General features: G+C 38.7%; 1 protein-coding gene and 1 long non-coding RNA gene across 12 annotated transcripts; one reads left to right on the top strand and one right to left on the bottom strand.

The window, feature by feature from the left end:
* Positions 1-7,677: 7,677 nt before the first annotated feature.
* Positions 7,678-9,576, bottom strand: LOC124177965. The gene is made up of 4 exons (XR_006869696.1): positions 9,529-9,576; positions 9,174-9,319; positions 8,771-8,911; positions 7,678-7,727 (listed from the first exon to the last, which is right to left on the bottom strand). It is a non-coding gene; the product is annotated as an uncharacterized LOC124177965 (long non-coding RNA).
* A 2,394-nt stretch (positions 9,577-11,970) lies between these two features.
* On the top strand, positions 11,971-22,951 carry LOC124177963 (phospholipase B1, membrane-associated-like). 11 transcript variants are annotated; one of them, XM_046560963.1, is made up of 9 exons: positions 11,972-12,329; positions 13,189-13,457; positions 17,608-17,747; positions 18,038-18,142; positions 18,235-18,446; positions 18,609-18,785; positions 19,176-19,468; positions 20,369-20,547; positions 22,061-22,951. In XM_046560963.1, exons 3-9 carry the CDS (start codon positions 17,621-17,623, stop codon positions 22,195-22,197), a joined length of 1,230 nt encoding a protein of 409 aa, XP_046416919.1. In that variant the 5' UTR covers positions 11,972-12,329; positions 13,189-13,457; positions 17,608-17,620; the 3' UTR covers positions 22,198-22,951. The 11 variants fall into 11 exon arrangements, with proteins under 11 accessions (XP_046416923.1, XP_046416919.1, XP_046416916.1 ...); XM_046560968.1 differs by lacking the exons at positions 11,972-12,329; positions 13,189-13,457 and adding exons at positions 16,238-16,292; positions 16,877-16,986; XM_046560964.1 differs by lacking the exons at positions 11,972-12,329; positions 13,189-13,457 and adding exons at positions 16,286-16,443; positions 17,132-17,221.

The following is a 22,951-nucleotide window of genomic DNA, read 5'->3' as shown; positions in this document are numbered from 1 at the left end:
CAATTCGTTTTTCGCGCAACCCCAAATTCGGTAACTGTCGGTACGCTAATGAAATTTCTCGACTTCCAGGATAAGCGCTCCGTGGTTCCTCGTTCATGTTTACAATAAATTATTTCAATTCGTTTTTCGCGCAACCCCAAATTCGGTAGCTGTCGGTACGCTAATAAAAGTTCTATTACTTTTCAATCTTCTCATAATCTTTTCGGTGAAATATATCGATAAAAAAATTATATTAAACTTCACACAGTATTTTTGATTTGTTCTCATGCTGAGAATATTTATTACTATTCAAGGTATAACCTGAGGCGGTTGAAGGTGGTCGGAGGTGGACGAGGAAGAGGACGAGGAGGACGAGGATTTGTGCTGGGTGAGTAAAACACTTTTATAATATTTGATGGCAATTGTAATTATATTTCATCTGAAATATTACAAACTTGTCATGTTACAATAAATTATTTCAATTTATTTTTCGTGCAAGCACATATTAAGTAGCTATGAATAATCTTGTACTTATTGTATTTATTATATTATTAATTAATTGATTAATTACATTAATCCTTACACAATATTTTTGATGTGTTCTTATACTAAAAATATTCATTACTATTCCAGGTATCACCCGAGGTGGTCGGAGGTGGACGAGGAGGAGGACGAGCTGGACGAGGAGAAGGACCAGGTGGACCAGGAGGAGGCGGGGTGGGTGGTGGGAGAGGACCTCTCCTCTCCTCAGAGGAGGGGAGGGGGAGGCGCAGGGATGGGGGCGCGGTGGGCAGGGAGGGGGCAGGGAAGGGAAGGGAAGGGAAGGGCGGGGAGGGGAGGGTGACGGGGAGGGGGAGGGGAGGGTAGCGGGGTGGGTGGAGGGACGGGGCGGGGAGGGGGGGCGGGAGGGAGGGAGGGAGGGAGGGAGGGCGGGCGGGCGCGAGAGGGGAGGGGGGGTGTACTGCTCTAATTACTCTAACGGGCTCGTATTGACATCCGTCCTCGACTCCCTCTCTCCCTCCCTCCCGCCCTCCCTCCCTCCCTCCCTCCCTCCCGCCCCCCTCCCCGCCCCTTCCCTCCACCCACCCCGCCGCCCTCCCCTCCCCCTCCCCGCCACCCACCCCTCCCCGCCCTTCCCTTCCCTTCCCTTCCCTTCCCTTCCCTGCCCCCTCCCCGCCCACCGCGCCCCCATCCCTGCCCCTCCCCCTCCCCTCCTCTGAGGAGAGGAGAGGTCCTCTCCCACCACCCAACCCGCCTCCTCCTGGTCCACCTGGTCCTTCTCCTCGTCCAGCTCGTCCTCCTCCTCGTCCACCTCCGACCACCTCGGGTGATACCTGGAATGGTAATGAATATTTTTAGTATAAGAACACATCAAAAATATTGTGTAGGGATTAATGTAATTAATCAATTAATTAATAATATAATAAATACAATAAGTACAAGATTATTCATAGCTACTTAATATGTGCTTGCACGAAAAATAAATTGAAATAATTTATTGTAAATGTGACAAGTTTGTAATATTTCAGATGAAATATAATTACAATTGTCATTAAATATTATAAGAATATTAATTAATTAATTATTAATATAATAAATTGTATAAGATTATTCATAGCTACTGAATATGTGCTTGCACGAAAAATAAATTGAAATAATTTATTGTAAATGTGACAAGTTTGTAATATTTCAGATGAAATATAATTACAATTGTCATTAAATATTATAAGAATATTAATTAATTAATTAATAATATAATAAATTGTATAAGATTATTCATAGCTACTGAATATGTGCTTGCACGAAAAATAAATTGAAATAATTTATTGTAACATGACAAGTTTGTAATATTTCAGATGAAATATAATTACAATTGCCATCAAATATTATAAAAGTGTTTTACTCACCCAGCACAAATCCTCGTCCTCCTCGTCCTCTTCCTCGTCCACCTCCGACCACCTTCAACCGCCTCAGGTTATACCTTGAATAGTAATAAATATTCTCAGCATGAGAACAAATCAAAAATACTGTGTGAAGTTTAATATAATTTTTTTATCGATATATTTCACCGAAAAGATTATGAGAAGATTGTAAAGTAATAGAAATTTTATTAGCGGACCGACAGCTACTGAATATGGGCTTGCGCGAAAAACGAATTGAAATAATTTATTGTAAACATGAACGAGGAACCACGGAGCGCTTATCCTGGAAGTCGAGAAATTTTATTAGCGTACCGACAGCTACCGAATTTGGGGTTGCGCGAAAAACGAATTGAAATAATTTATTGTAAACATGAACGAGGAACCACGGAGCGCTTATCCTGGAAGTCGAGAAATTTCATTAGCGTACCGACAGCTACCGAATTTGGGGTTGCGCGAAAAACGAATTGAAATAATTTATTGTAAACATGAACGAGGAACCACGGAGCGCTTATCCTGGAAGTCGAGAAATCTTATTAGCGTACCGACAGTTACCGAATTTGGGGTTGCGCGAAAAACGAATTGAAATAATTTATTGTAAACATGAACGAGGAACCACGGAGCGCTTATCCTGGAAGTCGAGAAATTTTATTAGCGTACCGACAGCTACCGAATTTGGGGTTGCGCGAAAAACGAATTGAAATAATTTATTGTAAACATGAACGAGGAACCACGGAGCGCTTATCCTGGAAGTCGAGAAATCTTATTAGCGTACCGACAGTTACCGAATTTGGGGTTGCGCGAAAAACGAATTGAAATAATTTATTGTAAACATGAACGAGGAACCACGGAGCGCTTATCCTGGAAGTCGAGAAATTTTATTAGCGTACCGACAGCTACCGAATTTGGGGTTGCGCGAAAAACGAATTGAAATAATTTATTGTAAACATGAACGAGGAACCACGGAGCGCTTATCCTGGAAGTCGAGAAATCTTATTAGCGTACCGACAGTTACCGAATTTGGGGTTGCGCGAAAAACGAATTGAAATAATTTATTGTAAACATGAACGAGGAACCACGGAGCGCTTATCCTGGAAGTCGAGAAATTTTATTAGCGTACCGACAGCTACCGAATTTGGGGTTGCGCGAAAAACGAATTGAAATAATTTATTGTAAACATGAACGAGGAACCACGGAGCGCTTATCCTGGAAGTCGAGAAATTTCATTAGCGTACCGACAGCTACCGAATTTGGGGTTGCGCGAAAAACGAATTGAAATAATTTATTGTAAACATGAACGAGGAACCACGGAGCGCTTATCCTGGAAGTCGAGAAATCTTATTAGCGTACCGACAGTTACCGAATTTGGGGTTGCGCGAAAAACGAATTGAAATAATTTATTGTAAACATGAACGAGGAACCACGGAGCGCTTATCCTGGAAGTCGAGAAATTTTATTAGCGTACCGACAGCTACCGAATTTGGGGTTGCGCGAAAAACGAATTGAAATAATTTATTGTAAACATGAACGAGGAACCACGGAGCGCTTATCCTGGAAGTCGAGAAATCTTATTAGCGTACCGACAGTTACCGAATTTGGGGTTGCGCGAAAAACGAATTGAAATAATTTATTGTAAACATGAACGAGGAACCACGGAGCGCTTATCCTGGAAGTCGAGAAATTTTATTAGCGTACCGACAGCTACCGAATTTGGGGTTGCGCGAAAAACGAATTGAAATAATTTATTGTAAACATGAACGAGGAACCACGGAGCGCTTATCCTGGAAGTCGAGAAATCTTATTAGCGTACCGACAGTTACCGAATTTGGGGTTGCGCGAAAAACGAATTGAAATAATTTATTGTAAACATGAACGAGGAACCACGGAGCGCTTATCCTGGAAGTCGAGAAATTTTATTAGCGTACCGACAGCTACCGAATTTGGGGTTGCGCGAAAAACGAATTGAAATAATTTATTGTAAACATGAACGAGGAACCACGGAGCGCTTATCCTGGAAGTCGAGAAATTTCATTAGCGTACCGACAGCTACCGAATTTGGGGTTGCGCGAAAAACGAATTGAAATAATTTATTGTAAACATGAACGAGGAACCACGGAGCGCTTATCCTGGAAGTCGAGAAATTTTATTAGCGTACCGACAGCTACCGAATTTGGGGTTGCGCGAAAAACGAATTGAAATAATTTATTGTAAACATGAACGAGGAACCACGGAGCGCTTATCCTGGAAGTCGAGAAATTTCATTAGCGTACCGACAGCTACCGAATTTGGGGTTGCGCGAAAAACGAATTGAAATAATTTATTGTAAACATGAACGAGGAACCACGGAGCGCTTATCCTGGAAGTCGAGAAATTTCATTAGCGTACCGACAGCTACCGAATTTGGGGTTGCGCGAAAAACGAATTGAAATAATTTATTGTAAACATGAACGAGGAACCACGGAGCGCTTATCCTGGAAGTCGAGAAATTTTATTAGCGTACCGACAGCTACCGAATTTGGGGTTGCGCGAAAAACGAATTGAAATAATTTATTGTAAACATGAACGAGGAACCACGGAGCGCTTATCCTGGAAGTCGAGAAATTTCATTAGCGTACCGACAGCTACTGAATTTGGAGTTGCGCGAAAAACGAATTGAAATAATTTATTGTAAACATGAACGAGGAACCACGGAGCGCTTATCCTGGAAGTCGAGAAATTTCATTAGCGTACCGACAGCTACCGAATTTGGGGTTGCGCGAAAAACGAATTGAAATAATTTATTGTAAACATGAACGAGGAACCACGGAGCGCTTATCCTGGAAGTCGAGAAATTTCATTAGCGTACCGACAGCTACCGAATTTGGGGTTGCGCGAAAAACGAATTGAAATAATTTATTGTAAACATGAACGAGGAACCACGGAGCGCTTATCCTGGAAGTCGAGAAATTTTATTAGCGTACCGACAGCTACCGAATTTGGGGTTGCGCGAAAAACGAATTGAAATAATTTATTGTAAACATGAACGAGGAACCACGGAGCGCTTATCCTGGAAGTCGAGAAATTTTATTAGCGTACCGACAGCTACCGAATTTGGGGTTGCGCGAAAAACGAATTGAAATAATTTATTGTAAACATGAACGAGGAACCACGGAGCGCTTATCCTGGAAGTCGAGAAATTTTATTAGCGTACCGACAGTTACCGAATTTGGGGTTGCGCGAAAAACGAATTGAAATAATTTATTGTAAACATGAACGAGGAACCACGGAGCGCTTATCCTGGAAGTCGAGAAATTTCATTAGCGTACCGACAGCTACCGAATTTGGGGTTGCGCGAAAAACGAATTGAAATAATTTATTGTAAACATGAACGAGGAACCACGGAGCGCTTATCCTGGAAGTCGAGAAATTTTATTAGCGTACCGACAGCTACCGAATTTGGGGTTGCGCGAAAAACGAATTGAAATAATTTATTGTAAACATGAACGAGGAACCACGGAGCGCTTATCCTGGAAGTCGAGAAATTTCATTAGCGTACCGACAGCTACCGAATTTGGGGTTGCGCGAAAAACGAATTGAAATAATTTATTGTAAACATGAACGAGGAACCACGGAGCGCTTATCCTGGAAGTCGAGAAATTTCATTAGCGTACCGACAGCTACCGAATTTGGGGTTGCGCGAAAAACGAATTGAAATAATTTATTGTAAACATGAACGAGGAACCACGGAGCGCTTATCCTGGAAGTCGAGAAATTTCATTAGCGTACCGACAGCTACCGAATTTGGAGTTGCGCGAAAAACGAATTGAAATAATTTATTGTAAACATGAACGAGGAACCACGGAGCGCTTATCCTGGAAGTCGAGAAATTTCATTAGCGTACCGACAGCTACCGAATTTGGGGTTGCGCGAAAAACGAATTGAAATAATTTATTGTAAACATGAACGAGGAACCACGGAGCGCTTATCCTGGAAGTCGAGAAATTTCATTAGCGTACCGACAGCTACCGAATTTGGGGTTGCGCGAAAAACGAATTGAAATAATTTATTGTAAACATGAACGAGGAACCACGGAGCGCTTATCCTGGAAGTCGAGAAATTTTATTAGCGTACCGACAGCTACCGAATTTGGGGTTGCGCGAAAAACGAATTGAAATAATTTATTGTAAACATGAACGAGGAACCACGGAGCGCTTATCCTGAAAGTCGAGTTTCACCGCGTAGCGGACCCGAAGCGCGGGATCCGGAGGTTGAGAACCCGGTACTCGAAATTTGCGGAGCGCGACTCTCAGACGTCCGCTCTACTGCGCGGTTGTTTCCCGACTGAGAAATTCGGCTAGCTGATTTTGAATTGGTGACGTCACTTTCTGAACATTCGACATCCAAACTATGGTTTCGAACTTTGATACTATGTATGATGATGTATGATGTACGATGTACGATGTATGATGATATGATATGATGTATAATGCTTTTAGTTTTCACGTTTCATACAATAAATACGCACTTTATCTCTCCTGCCGATTCCAGACTCAAGCGGCCATGCCCTTCGATGGTCAGCCGTTGACTGAAGATGTATACTTCAGTGAACGGGTCGGCTAATAACGCTGCCGTTCTGCGACAGTTGGATGATGAAAAATTTCGCTCGTATCTTTCAAATGTGTCTTAAAATACACTCGAAGTGTTAAGAAGCGTCGTTCTTTCTCTCCCTGTCACCTTTCTAGGTCTTCAAATCACTACGCAGTGTTAAATACTGTCTCATATACGAAGCATCCATTTCATCTCGTTCAGAATTAGCGCATCCGTTATGTGTTGCAGTTACTCTGAATTTTTTTCCATCCGAATACTTTTCGAAAAACAATTCCGCTCCTCCACCCAACGCAGATGCTTCACTTGCGACCAGCTAAAACAGCGTTTCGAGTCTATGCCTATGAAAATACAAGATCGAGAGAGCAAATGAAAAGTTGTTGGAATAATTATGAATACTGATGTTATGGAATGCATCGAGCGCGCGTCGAATAGAATCCCATTTCGAAATGAATAATTCTTCTCTTCTCATATCATAGCTAATCTAGTAATATAGGTAAATAGGATGGTTGGAGGTGTTCGGAAATGGTAGGAGGTGGTCGGCGCTGGCGGAAGGTGATAGGGGATGGTCGAAAGTGGCCATTGATGGTCGGAGGTGGCAGGGGGAGGTAGGAGGCGTTCGAAAATGGTAGGACATTTTAAAAGTTAAAGTCGACGATGATCCGGTGCATCAATTTTATCGTTACAGATTTTCTTTTCCCATGAGCCATAGAGTATTCAACAACGATAATGCAGTCCTTAAAATTCATCATTCATCTCTGTCTGGAAAGCTAATTCGCAAGGCGTGGTATTCTATTCTATTTGCATTATTAGAAAAATACCTACATACACTGTTTCTAATCTTTTGCTACATTTGGTTGAATCCCCATGCTTCCACAGCACGAATAGTCGGAAATGTTTTTGATTATCCATAATAAAATAAAAGAAGTAACAAAGCTTAAATTTATTGTCAAAGCTCTAATGAATACATCAAACTGCGGTCGAATCAATTCATTTATTATTTGCACATGACCTCTGTATATTTGATAAATTATTCCTAAATACATTGAAACATACGTATTTATAATGAAATATCATGCAATGGGCTGTGTAAACTATACACTATAATTTCTATCGAATAGCTGCTTTTATGTCAATAGGGCTTTGAGACTCAGTTCAGTTCGTCCTCCTCCACGTCCACCTCCGACCACCTCCAACAATCGCCAACCACCTCGAACAACCACCGATAACCACCTCGGGTTGTACCTGGAATAGCGATAAATATTTTCAGTATAACAACACATCAAAAACATTACGTAAGGATTCATATAATCACAGGTTTTGTTTTTTGGCTGTAACTTTCGATGCGTCGATCGAAGCGTATTGGGGACTGCGCCCAATCGATTTCTTTCGCAAAATTACGTCGGAATAGTGCATGAAAGAATTCATTCCGGCACTTTTCAAAATCGCGAAAATTTCCGCCAAAAATGCGAAGGGGTTAGCCTTACCATTGGATGAAGAATATAAAGACAGTTGCCCTCATGGGCTTAGATGTGACAACCGAAAATTGCTCCGTGATATATTTCAATGGTAGAGTCGAGAAGTCGAGAGAAGAATGTATACATAGATCATGAATAAAAATAGACGAGATGTAATAATGATGCAGAGACCAAAAAGTATAAACGTATATGCGGTCCATGTACGACATTGATATATATAATTCATTTACGATTAATACGTGATGCATACTATAAATCTTATAATTTCCTAGGAAACATACTAGATTATTTATCATAATCGGCTATAATATGACAATAAAAGAATTGTTCGTTTCTATATGGGATTCAATTCGACGCGCAATCTATATATTCCATAACATTAATATTTAGAATTAGGAGTAGGAATAGTAGTGGGATTAGGAGTAGCAGTAGAAATAGAAGTAAGATCAGGAGTAGGTTTAAGAATGAGAGTAGGAATAGGAATCGGATTAGGAGTTCGAGTAAGATCGTAGTAAAAGTAGGAGTATAGGAGGAGGGTAGGGGCAGGATGGCTAGGGGAGTGTAGAGTAGGGTAAGGTAGGGTGGGGCGGGAAGGGGTGGGGTAGGGTAGTGTACGGTGGGGTATAGAGCAGGGTAGAGTACGATAGGACAGGGGTTCCTCCCACTCCCACTCCTACTCCTACTGCTACTCCTACTCCGACTCCGACTCCCACTCCTATTCCTGATTCTACTCCTACTCCTACTCCTGATTCTACTCCTATTCCTACTCCTACTCCTACTCTATTCAATACTTCAGAATGTTATACTCACAGTGCACAAATCCTCGTCATCCTCATCTACTTTGCTCGCCTCGTCTTCCTCGTTCTCCTCCTCGTCCACCTCGATCACCCGAATCAACCCCCAGCCACCTTGAACGACCACCGCTAACCATCTCGGGTTATACCTCGAATACTAATAAATATTTTTAGTATCAGAACACATCAAAAATATTGTGTAAAGATTAATATAATTTTCTTATTGACACATTACACCAAGAAGATTCAGAAAATTATAAAACATTATATGAAATTTATTAGCACAATGATAGCTACTGAATTTTTGCTTGCACAAAGAATGAATTGAAATAATTTATTGTAAATATGACAAGTTTCAAAAATTTTAAATATAATATAAGTACAACTGCCATTAAATATTATCAAAATGTCAAACTCACCGAGCACAAATCCTTGTCCTCCTCGTCCACCTTGTTCTCCCCGTCTTCCTCGTCCTCCTCCAAGTCCACCTCCAACGACCACCGCTAACCCGAGATGGTTAGCGGTGGTAACTAATAAATATTTTCAGCATTAGAACACATCAAAACTATTGTGTAAGGATTAATATAATTGAGTAATTGATTAATTAATTAATTAATAATATAGTAAATTGTATAAGCTTATTCATAGCTACTGAACATGTGCTTGCGCGAAAAATGAATTGAAATAATTTATTGTAAACATGACTAGTTTGAAATATTTTAGATAAAATATAATTACAATTGCCATGAAATATTATAAAAGTGTTTTACTCACCGAGCACAAATCCTCGTCCTCCTCATCCTCCTCCTCTTCCACCTCCGACCACCTTCAACCACCTCGAACAACCACCGATAACCACCTCAGGTTATACCTTGAATAGTAATAAATATTTTCAGTATAAGAACACATCGAAAATATCGTGTAAGGATTAATATAATTGAGTAATTGATTAATTAATTAATTAATAATAGAATTAATTGTATAAGCTTATTCATAGCTACTGAACATGTGCTTGCGCGAAAAATGAATTAAAATAATTTATTGTAAACATGACTAGTTTGAAATATTTTAGATGAAATATAATTACAATTGTCATGAAATATTATAAAAGTGTTTTACTCACCAAGCACAAATCCTCGTCCCCCTCCTCCTGAATCACCGAGATTACCCGCAACCACCCGTAACTACCCCCAACGACCACCGCCAACCACCTCGAGTTATACCTCGAATGCTAATAAATATTTTCAGCGTGAGAACAAATCAAAAATAATGTGTAAGGTTTGATATAATTTTTTTTATCGACATATTTTACCAAAAAGATCATGAGAAGATTGTAAAGTTATAGAAATTTTATTAGCGGACTGACAGCTACCGAATTTGGGGTTGCGCGAAAAACGAATTGAAATAATTTATTGTAAACGTGAACCAGGAACCACGGAGCGCTTATCGTGGAAGTCGAGTTTCACCGCGTAGCGGGCCCGAAGCGCGGGATCCGGGAGGTTGAGAACCCGGTACTCGAAATTTGCGGAGCGCGACTCTCATCCGTCCGCTCTACTGCGCGGTTGTTTCCCGACTGAGGAATTCGGCTAGCTGATTTTGAATTGGTGACGTCACTTTCTGAACATCCGAAATCCAAACTTTGGTTTCGACCTTTAATACTATGTATGATGATGTATGATGTACGATGTATGATGTATGATGTTATGATATGATGTATAATGAGTTTAGGTTTCACATTTCATACAAGAAATACACACCTCATCTCTCCTGCCGATTCCAGACTCAAGCGACCAGGCCCTTCGATGGTCAGCCGTTGACTGAAGATATATCCTTCAGTTAACGGGTCAGCTCATAACGCTGCCGTTCTGCGACAGTTGGATGAAAATAATTTTTGCTCGTACCTTTCAAATGCGTGTTCAAATACATTTGAAGTCTTAAGAAGCTTCGTTCTTTCTCTCCCTATGACCTTATTAGGTCTTTAAATCGCTACACTGCATTGAATACTGTCTCATATACGGAGCATCAATTTCATCTCGATCAAAGTTAGCGCATCCGTGATGTATTACAGTTACTCTGAATTTTTTTTCCATGCGAACACTTTTCGAACAAGCGGATTTGGGCTGACTGTGAGCCAGCCTTTGAACTTCCTGTTATTTGTGCTCGAAACTAGTATATTCCGATAAAAGAGGCCAAACGAGCGTTTTTTCACGAATTTTGAATCTGTCATTATGCATTTCGCGAATCCGACTTCAGATTCGTGATCAGCGACTCAAAGAACATGAATTTTTTAATTATCATTAAACTTCGAATGTGTCAATTGTTTTCGAGCATATTTACTACGTGACATCTTTATTTTGCAAATGTGACTTCAGATATGTGATCAGCGACCCCAAACACTTTCGGATACCAATTTTCATGCAAATCCGTTCATCCGTTGCGAAGATAACTCCATTTTTATTTTAGTTTTGTGAATTTGGTTTTTTAAATTATTCAAAAACTACTAAACCAATCACAGCCAAAATCCCACCAGATCTAAGTCTGAAAGAGGTGTGTCGATTAAGACCAAGTTCATCAAAATCTAACTACTCGTTCTCGAGATATCGTCATGCATACATACATACATGCATACATACATATATACACACAGACGTCCATTTGAAAATGATTGGAGGTGATTCTCCGGATTTCAAAACGTGGAGATCTAGTGAGAACTCAACTTTTCATTGTCGGGGTGATTACAATAACTTCCTATTTTCTCTGAAATCAGAGAAACGGGAAGTTGAAAACAATTCTGCTGCTCTACTCAACGTAGATACTTCACTTGCGACGAGCTAAAACAGCGTTTCGATTCTATACCTACGAAAATTGAAGTTCGAGAGAGGAAATCAATAGTTGTTGGATTAATTATGAATAATAATGTTATGGACTACATCGAGCGCGTGAAATTACGACCGGTATTAGTTCAAGTCATTTCGAAAAAGATCTTAAAGCACTATCAAATTTGCGCACTCACGAGTGACGTTTTTTCGAAGAAATTTATCAATTAAGACTGAACTAGCCTCAAGCGTAATACGACTAGAGTAAGACGTTCGCCTAGGTAAAATGACTCGGTAAACAACCGAGCGTGAATTGAAATTCCTTTCATATATTCACACAATTGCCATTGCCCGGTTTCGCCTGCAACGATGAATATCATTTTTATTCACGGTTTGTTTCTCATACGTCGCGCGTATATGTAAAGATGCCTGGGGAATTGTAATCAAAAATCGCCCTTTCCCAGACTCGGTATACTTCTCCAAGTATTCAACCATTGGATGACAGAAAAATGCTTTTATAATGTGATTCATTAGGTTCGGAATAAGATCGTCTATCAAAGGCATTGGGTACGGTTGCATCAATTTTGATTGCGCAGTTCAAAATCATGAGGATACTTTATTCGTAAAGTCATTCAGTCTTTTCTCCTATCTCTAGGTTAATAAGATACCGTTGTACAGTGCAGTGCTTCTCTAGTTTATTTCCAACGATGGCTATGAGGGTAGTGTCTCGTTACTTCGGCTAGGCTACAACCGATAAAGGTGAGTGATAGAATAGAATTGCGAGAAACTCTATCATAGTAAAGCAAATCGTACGTAAAGTTTTTCAAATTTGTAAAATTGCAATTTCTATTTCCGTGTAACGCACCGACGCCTTCATGGTACAAGTCGTGAAAAATGGGAAAATTCCTCAAAGTGTCGATACAGGAAAATGAGTGGCACGCGTTACACAGTGAGTTTCTTTGTCTGATCTGCGGAACGATGCGTCCGCCTTATTCAAGCAACCGGTGTTACAATAAATAAAAGAAATATACCCAAGGAGTAAGCGTAGTTTTCCGTAATTATCTCCAGTGATGAACGCAAAAAGGCAATATTCAGATGAAAAATTCGATTTTTATTCTTAATATCCAAAGTTTATGAAAAAAAAAACACTACAAACAAAAATTTGGTTTGGTGCCTTGATTTTTTGGCTGTGAATTTTAGTGCTTGAGAACGAAGAATCTAAAAATAATATAATGATTATATCAGAAACTATCTTCCCCCTTTACAATACTGTAATATCATAAAAACCAGAGAGAATATAATAATCATGATTTTACTTTTAAATTCTTCGTTCTCAAACCCCAATATTCATCGACAAAATCAGGAAAACAAAAAAATTCTTTTTTTTTTTTTTGTTGAGCTGTGATATCTTTTTTTTTACGTTTGGGTGCTGTAACTCCAATTGTTTAAATAAGTCGAATGCATCGTTCCGCAGACAGAGAAACTCACTGCAAATGCGTGTAAGTATAATATATAGTCTTTCTCCTTGAACCGATGACACTGTGACGTGGGGCTCCATCCGAACAAGATTCTGGATGCATTGCTTTATTTGTGAGGTAAACTTAATTTTCTCCTTCAGCCAGAAACGTTTCCGCCCAGTGTCCTTGCAGCAGTGCATTTACCATCGGCCAGGGTTATCAGATCTGCGGTGCAAGAAGAAAACCTTGACACCTGCACGATCAGACGGTAGACAAGGTGGTATATAGTTCTCGTTTGGAGGTTTATCCAGAGTTCTGCACGAGTGGTCAAAAGCTGTCTGCCTTTCCATTGACAGTTCTCGAGTGTCGCGGATGCACGTGGATTGGACAAATTTTTGGATATTGGTGCGCGATTTCTCTCGAATCAAAGGTATAATACGAGTGCAATTGCAATATCACAATTCTGTACATCAGCATTTTCATCTCGCATTTTTCCACCGAAAGTTCACACAAACGCAAGTGGTTTTTTCCCTCATTAAATCAATGCTACGAATGAAGAGGACGAGCATTACTGATGCTCGGTCGAAACCATGATGATCCGGGAAGGTATGCTTGCCGCGTCATTATTCTCAGTTAGCATCTCAAGTAGATATAAACGGAAAAATGTACGGTTATCGGTACCCCATGCGTTGCACGCACGCTGCAAGTTTTATAGATGACAGCGAATACCGGACGATGAAAGAATATAAAGAAATCGCCATGTTTTGCGGTGCTCAAAGTATAACTTATTCTCAAAACCGTCTAACGGGAAATTACTGCAGCTTTCAGCGAATGATTTTTTCTTAATCTGCATACAGATTACTATGAATTTTCGAGTGAGGTAACATGCGGACATATTTTCGAACCTATAATTTTGGTAGACCGATGTTGATTATCGCCCATTTAATCAGAACTAGAATCAGGGCTCTCGTCTTAAATCTTGTTACTGTCTATGCAAGTGGTTTGTTACCCAAACATTTTATCTGGGCCCAAAGCGACTTCTTAAAATTATTGCATCTAACAATTGTGAATCGGTATACACTTATTGGTTATCACATGTCGTTCCGGTTGTTAATATTTTGCGAGTAAGCAATGCACGAGTTAAAATATACGTGTGGTTAACCTATCGTGAATTGTATAATAATTGTGCAGTTTGTAACAAAAACTGATCACGATCATGTGATTCATTCTCAATCGACCGATTTCCGAATTATTCCGCAATGATTTCACAAGCGTGAGACACTTTTACAAAACGATCAAATCAAGGTTTGAAAGGGTTAGAAATAATTTGATGCATAAACGTACAAGACCCTTACTAACAAAGATTATATTCACATCAGTAAAAATAAAAAAATTTCCACTGATATTGATTTGAATCTGAATGATATTACATAATGCGTAGAGGCAAAAACTTGTAGTGAAGCTGTTTTTTGACAACCGATAAATCCCTTGATATTCAATTTTGTACCAGTCAGCCTTGGCCCCCTTTCATCCCTTCTCCGGCGTTTCCGCGACATTCGGTTCTTATGCAATTATAAATTACGATCGCATTATTCTTAAGCCGATCAAAAATGAAAAACCAAATAATAATGATAATAATGATAATAATGATAATTTAATCATGTCCATGGCAATATTGGACAAAGAATATAAGAACAGAAAATGGATTACAGAAATAACTTATAGTCTCACTTTTTGCGTCACTTAAGTACGATTTTACGATGTCGTGAGTTTATTATACAAGGTGAGACAAAATTATGAAAACACCTAGAAATCTTCCAGAGTTTGATGAAGAAAAAAAAAAATTGCCAAGGTTATATCTTAGGAAATTTTTAACAAGGGATTCAATGGCGACCTTTGATTTGTCCTTGAACCTCATCTTCAAGATCATTTTTAAGTCGACTTTGATTTTTCAAACGGGAACCCCCATTTCTGTTGCCAGCATCGGAAAAAGCGGGAATTCTTACGTTCCAATATGTGTCAAGGTTCAGGGTCAACGTGATCTCTACGGGTCAAATAAAGGTCAAAAGTATGACTGGTAACAATAACGTGGATATTTTTGAGGATGCGGATCTGACGCAAAATGTTGCACTCAAAAGTCGCCAGGTTTCTTCAGAACGGTCTGATTAACTTTTGAAAGTTGATCTTGAAATCAAACTTCAAGGTTTGAAGATGAAGTCCAAGATCAAATCAGGGGTCACTATTGAATTCCTTGTTAAAAATTTCCCAAGATTTAACCTTGGTTATTTTTTTGTCACCGAACTCAGCGAGATTTCTTGGAGTTTCCATACTTTTGCCTCACCCTGTTATGAAACAATGTATACCGCGATTAATAATGTCATTACGAAATAGATTGATACACGCGAGTTTGTCCGTAATTATAAGTCTATATTATTTCGGTAAAAGCCATTACTCCATTTTTCAGCCAGTCTGCAATTAATAACAGGAAACAGGCGAGATTAACAAAATAAAATAAATTACTTTAAAATCGTACAAAAAGTCGGCTATATAAAGACGTTAGGTCTTTCAACATCTTGCTCAATATAGTAACGCTCGATGATATTACTGGATATTCAAAGTTTATACAAAAAAATTAACTCCATTGTAACATTCATGTAAGAATGAAGCAATAAATATTCTGTAGTCACACTTAATGTTTTACGTGAAATAAAAAAATCATTGTTACGCACCAACGCAGAGATGTAAATTCGTATGATAAATACGCATGCGGCCTAAGAAACATTCTTAAATATATCGTCGAATTAAATATCAATCGCCGTGATTTCAGTCAACGAGATGATTCAAGCACTTAAATTCTAGCGATTAATTTTGATTTAAGGTATTTGTACCTATCACAGAGCTTAGAATTATTATTTACAAAAACTTAGATGCGTGGCTCATGCAAATTCGTTTGATCTTTTTATAACAGCCAAGGCTACCAAATTTAAATGCAAATACACATACCTATAAATATTTGTAAACGCTAGGTAGTCGTAGTTATTCGGTTGTATAAGTCAGTCGAAACCAGCTGTTGCAGAATTCGAATATACGATCTTCAGTAAATTGATTAATTGCGTTAAACTTTTCCGTAACTGACGCAGTTTTGAAATATAGCTACACGTGTGATACTCTGCTTTGAACTATACCCAAATTACAACTATAGTTTAACAAATATCCCTGCAACGGATTGATATACAGTGGAAGTGTGTGGAAGTTATATGCCGATGTATGGAAACCTTTTGAATATCAGTGGGGATACTTTAACACAAGTGCTTCATATTTTCACAATAATGTTCGTTCAGTTCTACTGTCACACCAATACTATGGCTGCTGTATTCATGATTTGCGGGCATTAATTGCACCACGAATTTTGCAGTGTAATATTCTTTTCTAGTTCATAGACGTAACAAAAATCTTATCCTCCTCAAAAGTGATAGCAAAAACAATCTGCGTACTACGATATCGAGCATATCATATTACGACTGTACAAAGGCGTGCCGTTTATTCATACAGCATAGCCGAATAAAATTGGCTATTCGTACCGCGGGTGAAACGTCTGAGAATTCGTTAATAACTTTTCACAATTGGTTCTATCATCGATTCAATTCCAAGAACAGGAATTACGTGATCTACATGAGTAATTTGAAATGCAATGGTTCTGAAATTTTTCCCGAATTAATTATCCTTCACCCACGTTTAGGAGTACGGTGCAAAAATAATGCGCTGGAAATTTGACGTTCATAAGTTTTCATAGTTGAACCAGGAATCTTTACGGTTATGCGTATCGGTTAATAATTTAAAAAATTCCAGTACGTGTTCCGAGATTGTAATCACAGTTTCTGCGGACGCATGTTGGTTGCTTGCAAGAATACTTCCGTATATGGATTCTCTTCTCAGAACTTGCATTTATATTTGCAAACGTGAGTTTTTGAAACGTGTCTTTTTCTGACTGATGATCATTTACACGTTTCACGGTTTTTGTTTGTTGTTTTCCACTTTTGACCTTCGCAGTGTTCGTATGCTGGAATTTAGTTAATAAATTGCTAAAAATTCCTCGCTTTTTAGGATATCTTGTAATTTTCAATGGCGTTAAACTATTCTACAGCACAGCGTTCTTAGCTGAGGGCGTAGAGTAGAAATCCCTTGATTCAAATCGTCAGTTATGCCTGAAGAGTAACGTCATTATGCATGACATTTAAAAAATACAGAATTTCTTGTCCATAACGATATCAAGCATTATAAGAAATCACGGGAAATATCCTCGAATGCATAATTAGAAGAAGTTCTTGGCATCTAGTCCAACGTACTTGGCAACGCTTTACGCTGATGCTATTACGACGCACGTGCGATAAATTCCAAGATTACTTATGCATCACGAGAGATGAGAAAATAAGAAACAATAATATCTTATACCAATTGCGCACAAGTTAAATTTTATTAGCAGGTCTCTAGTAAGCTTGATTTAATGTTTCAGATAGAAAAAAAAATTCCTGTAATTACATTACGTTTAAAAATTCAATCACGGTTGTTTAATTTTTCAGATTCACCGCGGAAATGAGGATCTATTTCTTTATTCAACTTCTTCTGGTCTTATGCACGATTTGTCAATCCCAGCGGACGGCTCTGGATGACAATATTGGAGTGTACCGGAATGTTCGTGAATTTGCTCTGAATATCATAGGTATACGATGAATTAGAATGGGTTTTTAACGTTACAGTTATCTTCCATTAATTCAGTGGCATGGCAATGAAACTACTATTAACTTACCATTAATGAAATCGATTAAGGTCATGCTTTTAATGACGTCTCGAGTCCAGGATAGAACAAAAAATGGTATCATTCTTTAACCGCATCACGTGCAGAATGCATTCTCTCAACCGTTCCAGGATACAATAAAGGGACCAGCCTTGACGAACAATTATATGGATGCAAATACCGAAACCAATTACAATGAATATCGAATCTTGCAGGAAGAACGAGTACTCCAGGAGGATGGCAATTGGCCCGAGCAAGAGATCAACGAAAATTACAAAACATCGTCAGTCCGAGCATTCCGTTTCCTTGCGCACTTACAAGTATGTCGTTGAATTTAGGGTATCATAATATTTAGGAAAATAAGCGAGTGCAACACTGGATCGTTGTCATTCCATTGCTTCATTCACGCTAGATACAAGATCCCCCGCGCCTCCGACGTCTGTTCACAAGTTGAGGCCAGGTGACATAGACGTAATTGCAGCAATGGGGGACTCCTTGACGGCGGGTTTTGGGGCAGTAGCAACGCAGATTCCTCACGTTGTCGTTGAAAATCGTGGTGTATCCTGGTCCGGTGGAGGCCAATCAAGCTGGAGAGAATATCTGACACTTCCGAACATTATAAAGGTTATTTTATCTTATGCACGGCTGGCTGAAGAAGCGGCATATTTTACATCATTATTTCAACTCACGGTTACATTGATGCTCATAATTCACGCTGTCGGCTTCTGATCAATCAGGAATCACGTGTACATTCAACTTTGGCACTTTTTTTTTTTTTGTTCGAAGGTTTTCAACCCGAATCTCATCGGTTACGCGCTCTCCGATTCATTCACAACTCACAAGGAATCCCAACTGAATGTAGCCGAAGGCTTCGCAATGTCCGCCGATATGCCCTTCATGGCACAGGTTTTAATCAAGCGAATTAAGCACGATCCAAGGATTAACTTGAAGACGCATTGGAAAGTACGCATACATTTGGAATCCAACGAATTATATTTTTGCCAAGTTATGTTGTTTTGTGTTTTTTGTCCAGTCAATATTACGATTTCTGTACCTCGATGAGAATTATTTTTATTGTGGATGTACAAGGTTTGAAAAATTTCCGTTATTGCCAACGAAACTTTGGAGCTGTGCGAAGTAGATGTAACGTTTTTTAAGATGACTAAAAGTAATTTATTTGAAATAATTCGATTTCATTACATGTAAGGTTACAAAATTTGGTCAGCTGTTCAACTGGAGATTTAAATTGGATAATAAGATTCCCGACACAATTATCAAGCAGTGAATTTATGTAAAGTGGGAAACTCTTGATCGGATATTATTTAAGCCATATTATTCGGTTCATTGTTCTAGATGATCAGCTTATTGATCGGTCCAAATGATTTCTGCTCCGAAATGTGTTACCAAAGTTCACCTTCGTCCATATTAGCGAAACATCGATCAGACCTTATAACGGTGTTTCGAATACTCAGAGACAACTTACCCAGAACTATAGTGGCGTTGATACCTCCGCCAAACTTGAAAGTATTGGTAGAATTTACTAAACGACAACCAATCTGCGATATAGCGGTCGATGTGGAATGCAGCTGTTTGTTTGGTCTAAGGTGGCAGTGGCGAAAGAAAGAATTCTACGCAATCATGCGCGAGTAAGTGGCTTACATAAGTGTTTCACTTAGACTCTTGAACAAACTTTATCGACCAAATTATAAATAGTCTCGGAACGGCAAAAGTTACACCGATAATGAAACTTGATGTTCCTAAATTTAATGATTTACAGAAAAACTATTCATGCCAGAGCCTATTTTGATACCAGATTTTCAATGCGGATCCGATAATCCGTAAGCAGTAAAGTTGAACAAACTAGTTGTGTTAGTTCTTTTTATCTACCACAAGTATCATATTATCTTCTCATATTTTACTGTATATGTACCGACAGTTGATAATAATTATTGAACCAGCCAACAAGACAAAACAGTATGGTTTCTTCCAAGGTAGCACACGGTCCACAAGGTCGACTGACATTTGACTAATTGACGGCAAAAAATCAAATCAATTAATCGGAGATCAATGAAAAGGGCGTATTTAAAGCCAATGGTTGACTACGCGTCAACCATATCCACTAGATTGTCAATTTTGACAATCAATACCGTTGAAGTTGACTGAAAATTGACTTGTTTTAGTTTTAGTCACTAAAAAATAGTCAAGTGAGCCCTTAAAATTTCGAGAATTACTACGTTATTCTATCCGACTAGGTACATTCACTGTAGCAAGTTCTATACGATATTCAATTCTAATTTTGGATTTGTCGTAATCTTGACACTCCTGAGACCATTCGTTGACATACGACTGGCCCAGTTTTGACTTTTAGATTATCAACAGACGTTACCATGTCTCAGTCACCGTCTTGTCTTTATTCGTCTGTTGATATTATGTCGGCTTTAATCAATCAAGTGATAATAAAAATTCCGACAAGTGTGCTACCTGGGCTACCAGAGGCTATAACACTTCGACAATTGCCGTATTACCGAGCGCTTTTTTATCAACAGATGGCAAAAGATTGAGGAGGAAGTTGCGACGCTTCCGGAATTTCAAAGGGAAGACTTCGCAATCGTACTTCAGCCTTTTACAACAAATATATCGTTTCCGGTAACAACGTCCGGGTTGACAGATTTCACTTACTCATCTGCAGACTGTTTTCACCTCAGTCAAAAAGGTTACGCCAGAGGTGAGTGCCGCTGTAAAATTAAATACGTACATATACATTTATTATAATTGTATGAATTCAAATTAAATCCGGGACTCATTCGTATTCGAAAATTCAGTTAGCCTCGGAGGTGATTTATTCGCTTTCTGTACCGACGAGTAAGAACAGTGTGAGAGAATGCCAGGAGACTAGAAATTCGTTGTCTTGCTGCAGTATTTCAAGACAAACACCTGTAATTTACAAAACATGCAATATATTATTATGCAACGAATTGTATATGCTTTGCAACACAGCCCGTGGCTCTTTTAAATTCGGCATCTTTGTTATCCTGACAAAAGTAGCGAGTCAACGGGTTTTTTCTCTTTCTCCCCCACTCACGTGTCGTTGCATGACAGGGTTCTCAATGCGAGCCAGGAATTGTTCTACGTAACATGACAGCAGGTGCGGAACACTGTTATGTCATAATTTCTGTAATAATATCATCAGATTTTTATCTGCCCACCTCAAAGCTAGCGTAGGTTGAAAATCTACAAACCAGGCTAGGAGAACAATAGTTTCGAGTAGCTTGGACAATGATTTCATCAGAAATTATATAAGGGGGAAAATTGATAAGAAGTTTGGAGGGATTAAGGAAAATTACTCGTCGTTATCGCAAAAGCACGTCGCTTGAAACCGTTTCAAACCACTGAAAAATAGTTAAAGTTCAGTTGGAAACGGATTAGAATTGCATGACAACTTTCGAAAATCGTTTGGAAATATCTGAAATCAATTTCAAGCTGTTTTACGACATTTTAAAATGGTTCGAAATCACTTCTTAGCTGTCGTATCGACAGCTTGGAACGATTCGTTCGAATTCGATCGTCACTTGGACTATAAGTGAATAGCCCGTTACACTGAGTATTCAGAGGCGATAAAGTACATTTAAGATAATTTTCAATCACCCAGCAGTCACTGTTATCTAGAAAATGAATTAATTTATGAGTCACACTTTTTTCGCAACCTTTTAGAATATTCGATGGTCTGAACTTAACTATTGAGATAAAGACCGAGGTTTTACTCCATGATTAGTTCAATTTTTTACAAGTAAACTTTCCATCCCAAAGAAATAAATCTCACGCTCATGAGTCCGTTATGCGATAGCCGTTGAAAAATAGTATCTTCCATCTCAGGTCAACAGGCTTTTTTTGACCACGCTATCTTGACAGTTCGCGCTACTCCTTTCTCTTCTTTTCACCCGCTTTTACGTAATCTACAATATTAGATTCTCCCTGGATAAATTCAATTTACTCCTCGACGGATAATCATACATTTGACAAATCGTTATCAAGTTATTCTACAACTACTGCGAATACCTTTTCCAATAAATATAAACAGGTATTCGTATTCGATCTTTTGTAAACGTCATGAAATTAATTAGCCAATAACTCGTACGAGAGATTTTGTATCACTTCGAAGTATGCGTAATATGTACCTAATTAATTTTGGCTAAATTTGGGAACTCCGTGACTAAATCTATATTCTCACATGTTTTCAGCTGCGAATGCACTCTGGAACAACCTGATGGAACCCGTTGGGCGGAAGTCCAGAAATTGGCAGAATATCTTCGAAAGATTTTTGTGTCCGACATCAAAGAGGCCCTACATATCAACGATGAAAAATAGTATATCTTAACAAATTGACTTCACATGTCGATTGCTAGAGATAAAAATCAAAATATTGTTCACGAGAGATCAGCCGCGACAATTGAATGTGATGATTAGCCATATTTGTCATATGTGTATTGACGTACGATTCTGTTGCCATTTACCGATCGCATTCATACTCGCCTTAACTTTATTTATGGATTACTTCCTCCTATTGTTATTTATTACCGAGTACTCTTTAAGTTTGGTACTGTAATATTATATTCATAGAGTGACGTGACTTAGATACGTGGAAACTGGTTTACTTATTGTTTTCAAGGATCACAATCAACAGCTTTAATTGCAACACAGTTTATTCATTAGTTCAGCTGCTCAAATCAATATCAAAAGATCAGCTGCTTTTCCCCGAAAAAAGAATGCCGATTCAGTGGAAATATTACTAAGCATGGGTTATACTCGCAACTCGATATAGATGGATAACGTAGCAAAAGTATGCGATAAGTGGAAGTGTTGCGATACGATAGGTTAAATTTTAACTTTAAATTAAAAAATTTAATTATGAATCCTATTTAGTTAAAGTATACCACAAGAATAAATTATTGTTACGTCGTGTTAAAATATAAGACACTTATTTGTGTTTGAATGGCTGACAACGAACTGAATATTCATTCATCCAACCCTACCAATAATCCAGACCGTTTCAATTATGTCTATTCTAAATTTCATTTTTATGAATTTTTGTGCTTATTTGTATAATCAATACTTGTAGTGCGGAAACTAAG

The sequence above is a fragment of the Neodiprion fabricii genome, chromosome 3, assembly GCF_021155785.1.
Source record: "Neodiprion fabricii isolate iyNeoFabr1 chromosome 3, iyNeoFabr1.1, whole genome shotgun sequence".
NCBI classification, from domain to species: domain Eukaryota; kingdom Metazoa; phylum Arthropoda; class Insecta; order Hymenoptera; family Diprionidae; genus Neodiprion; species Neodiprion fabricii.
This window is presented reverse-complemented; position numbering and strand designations above follow the sequence as displayed.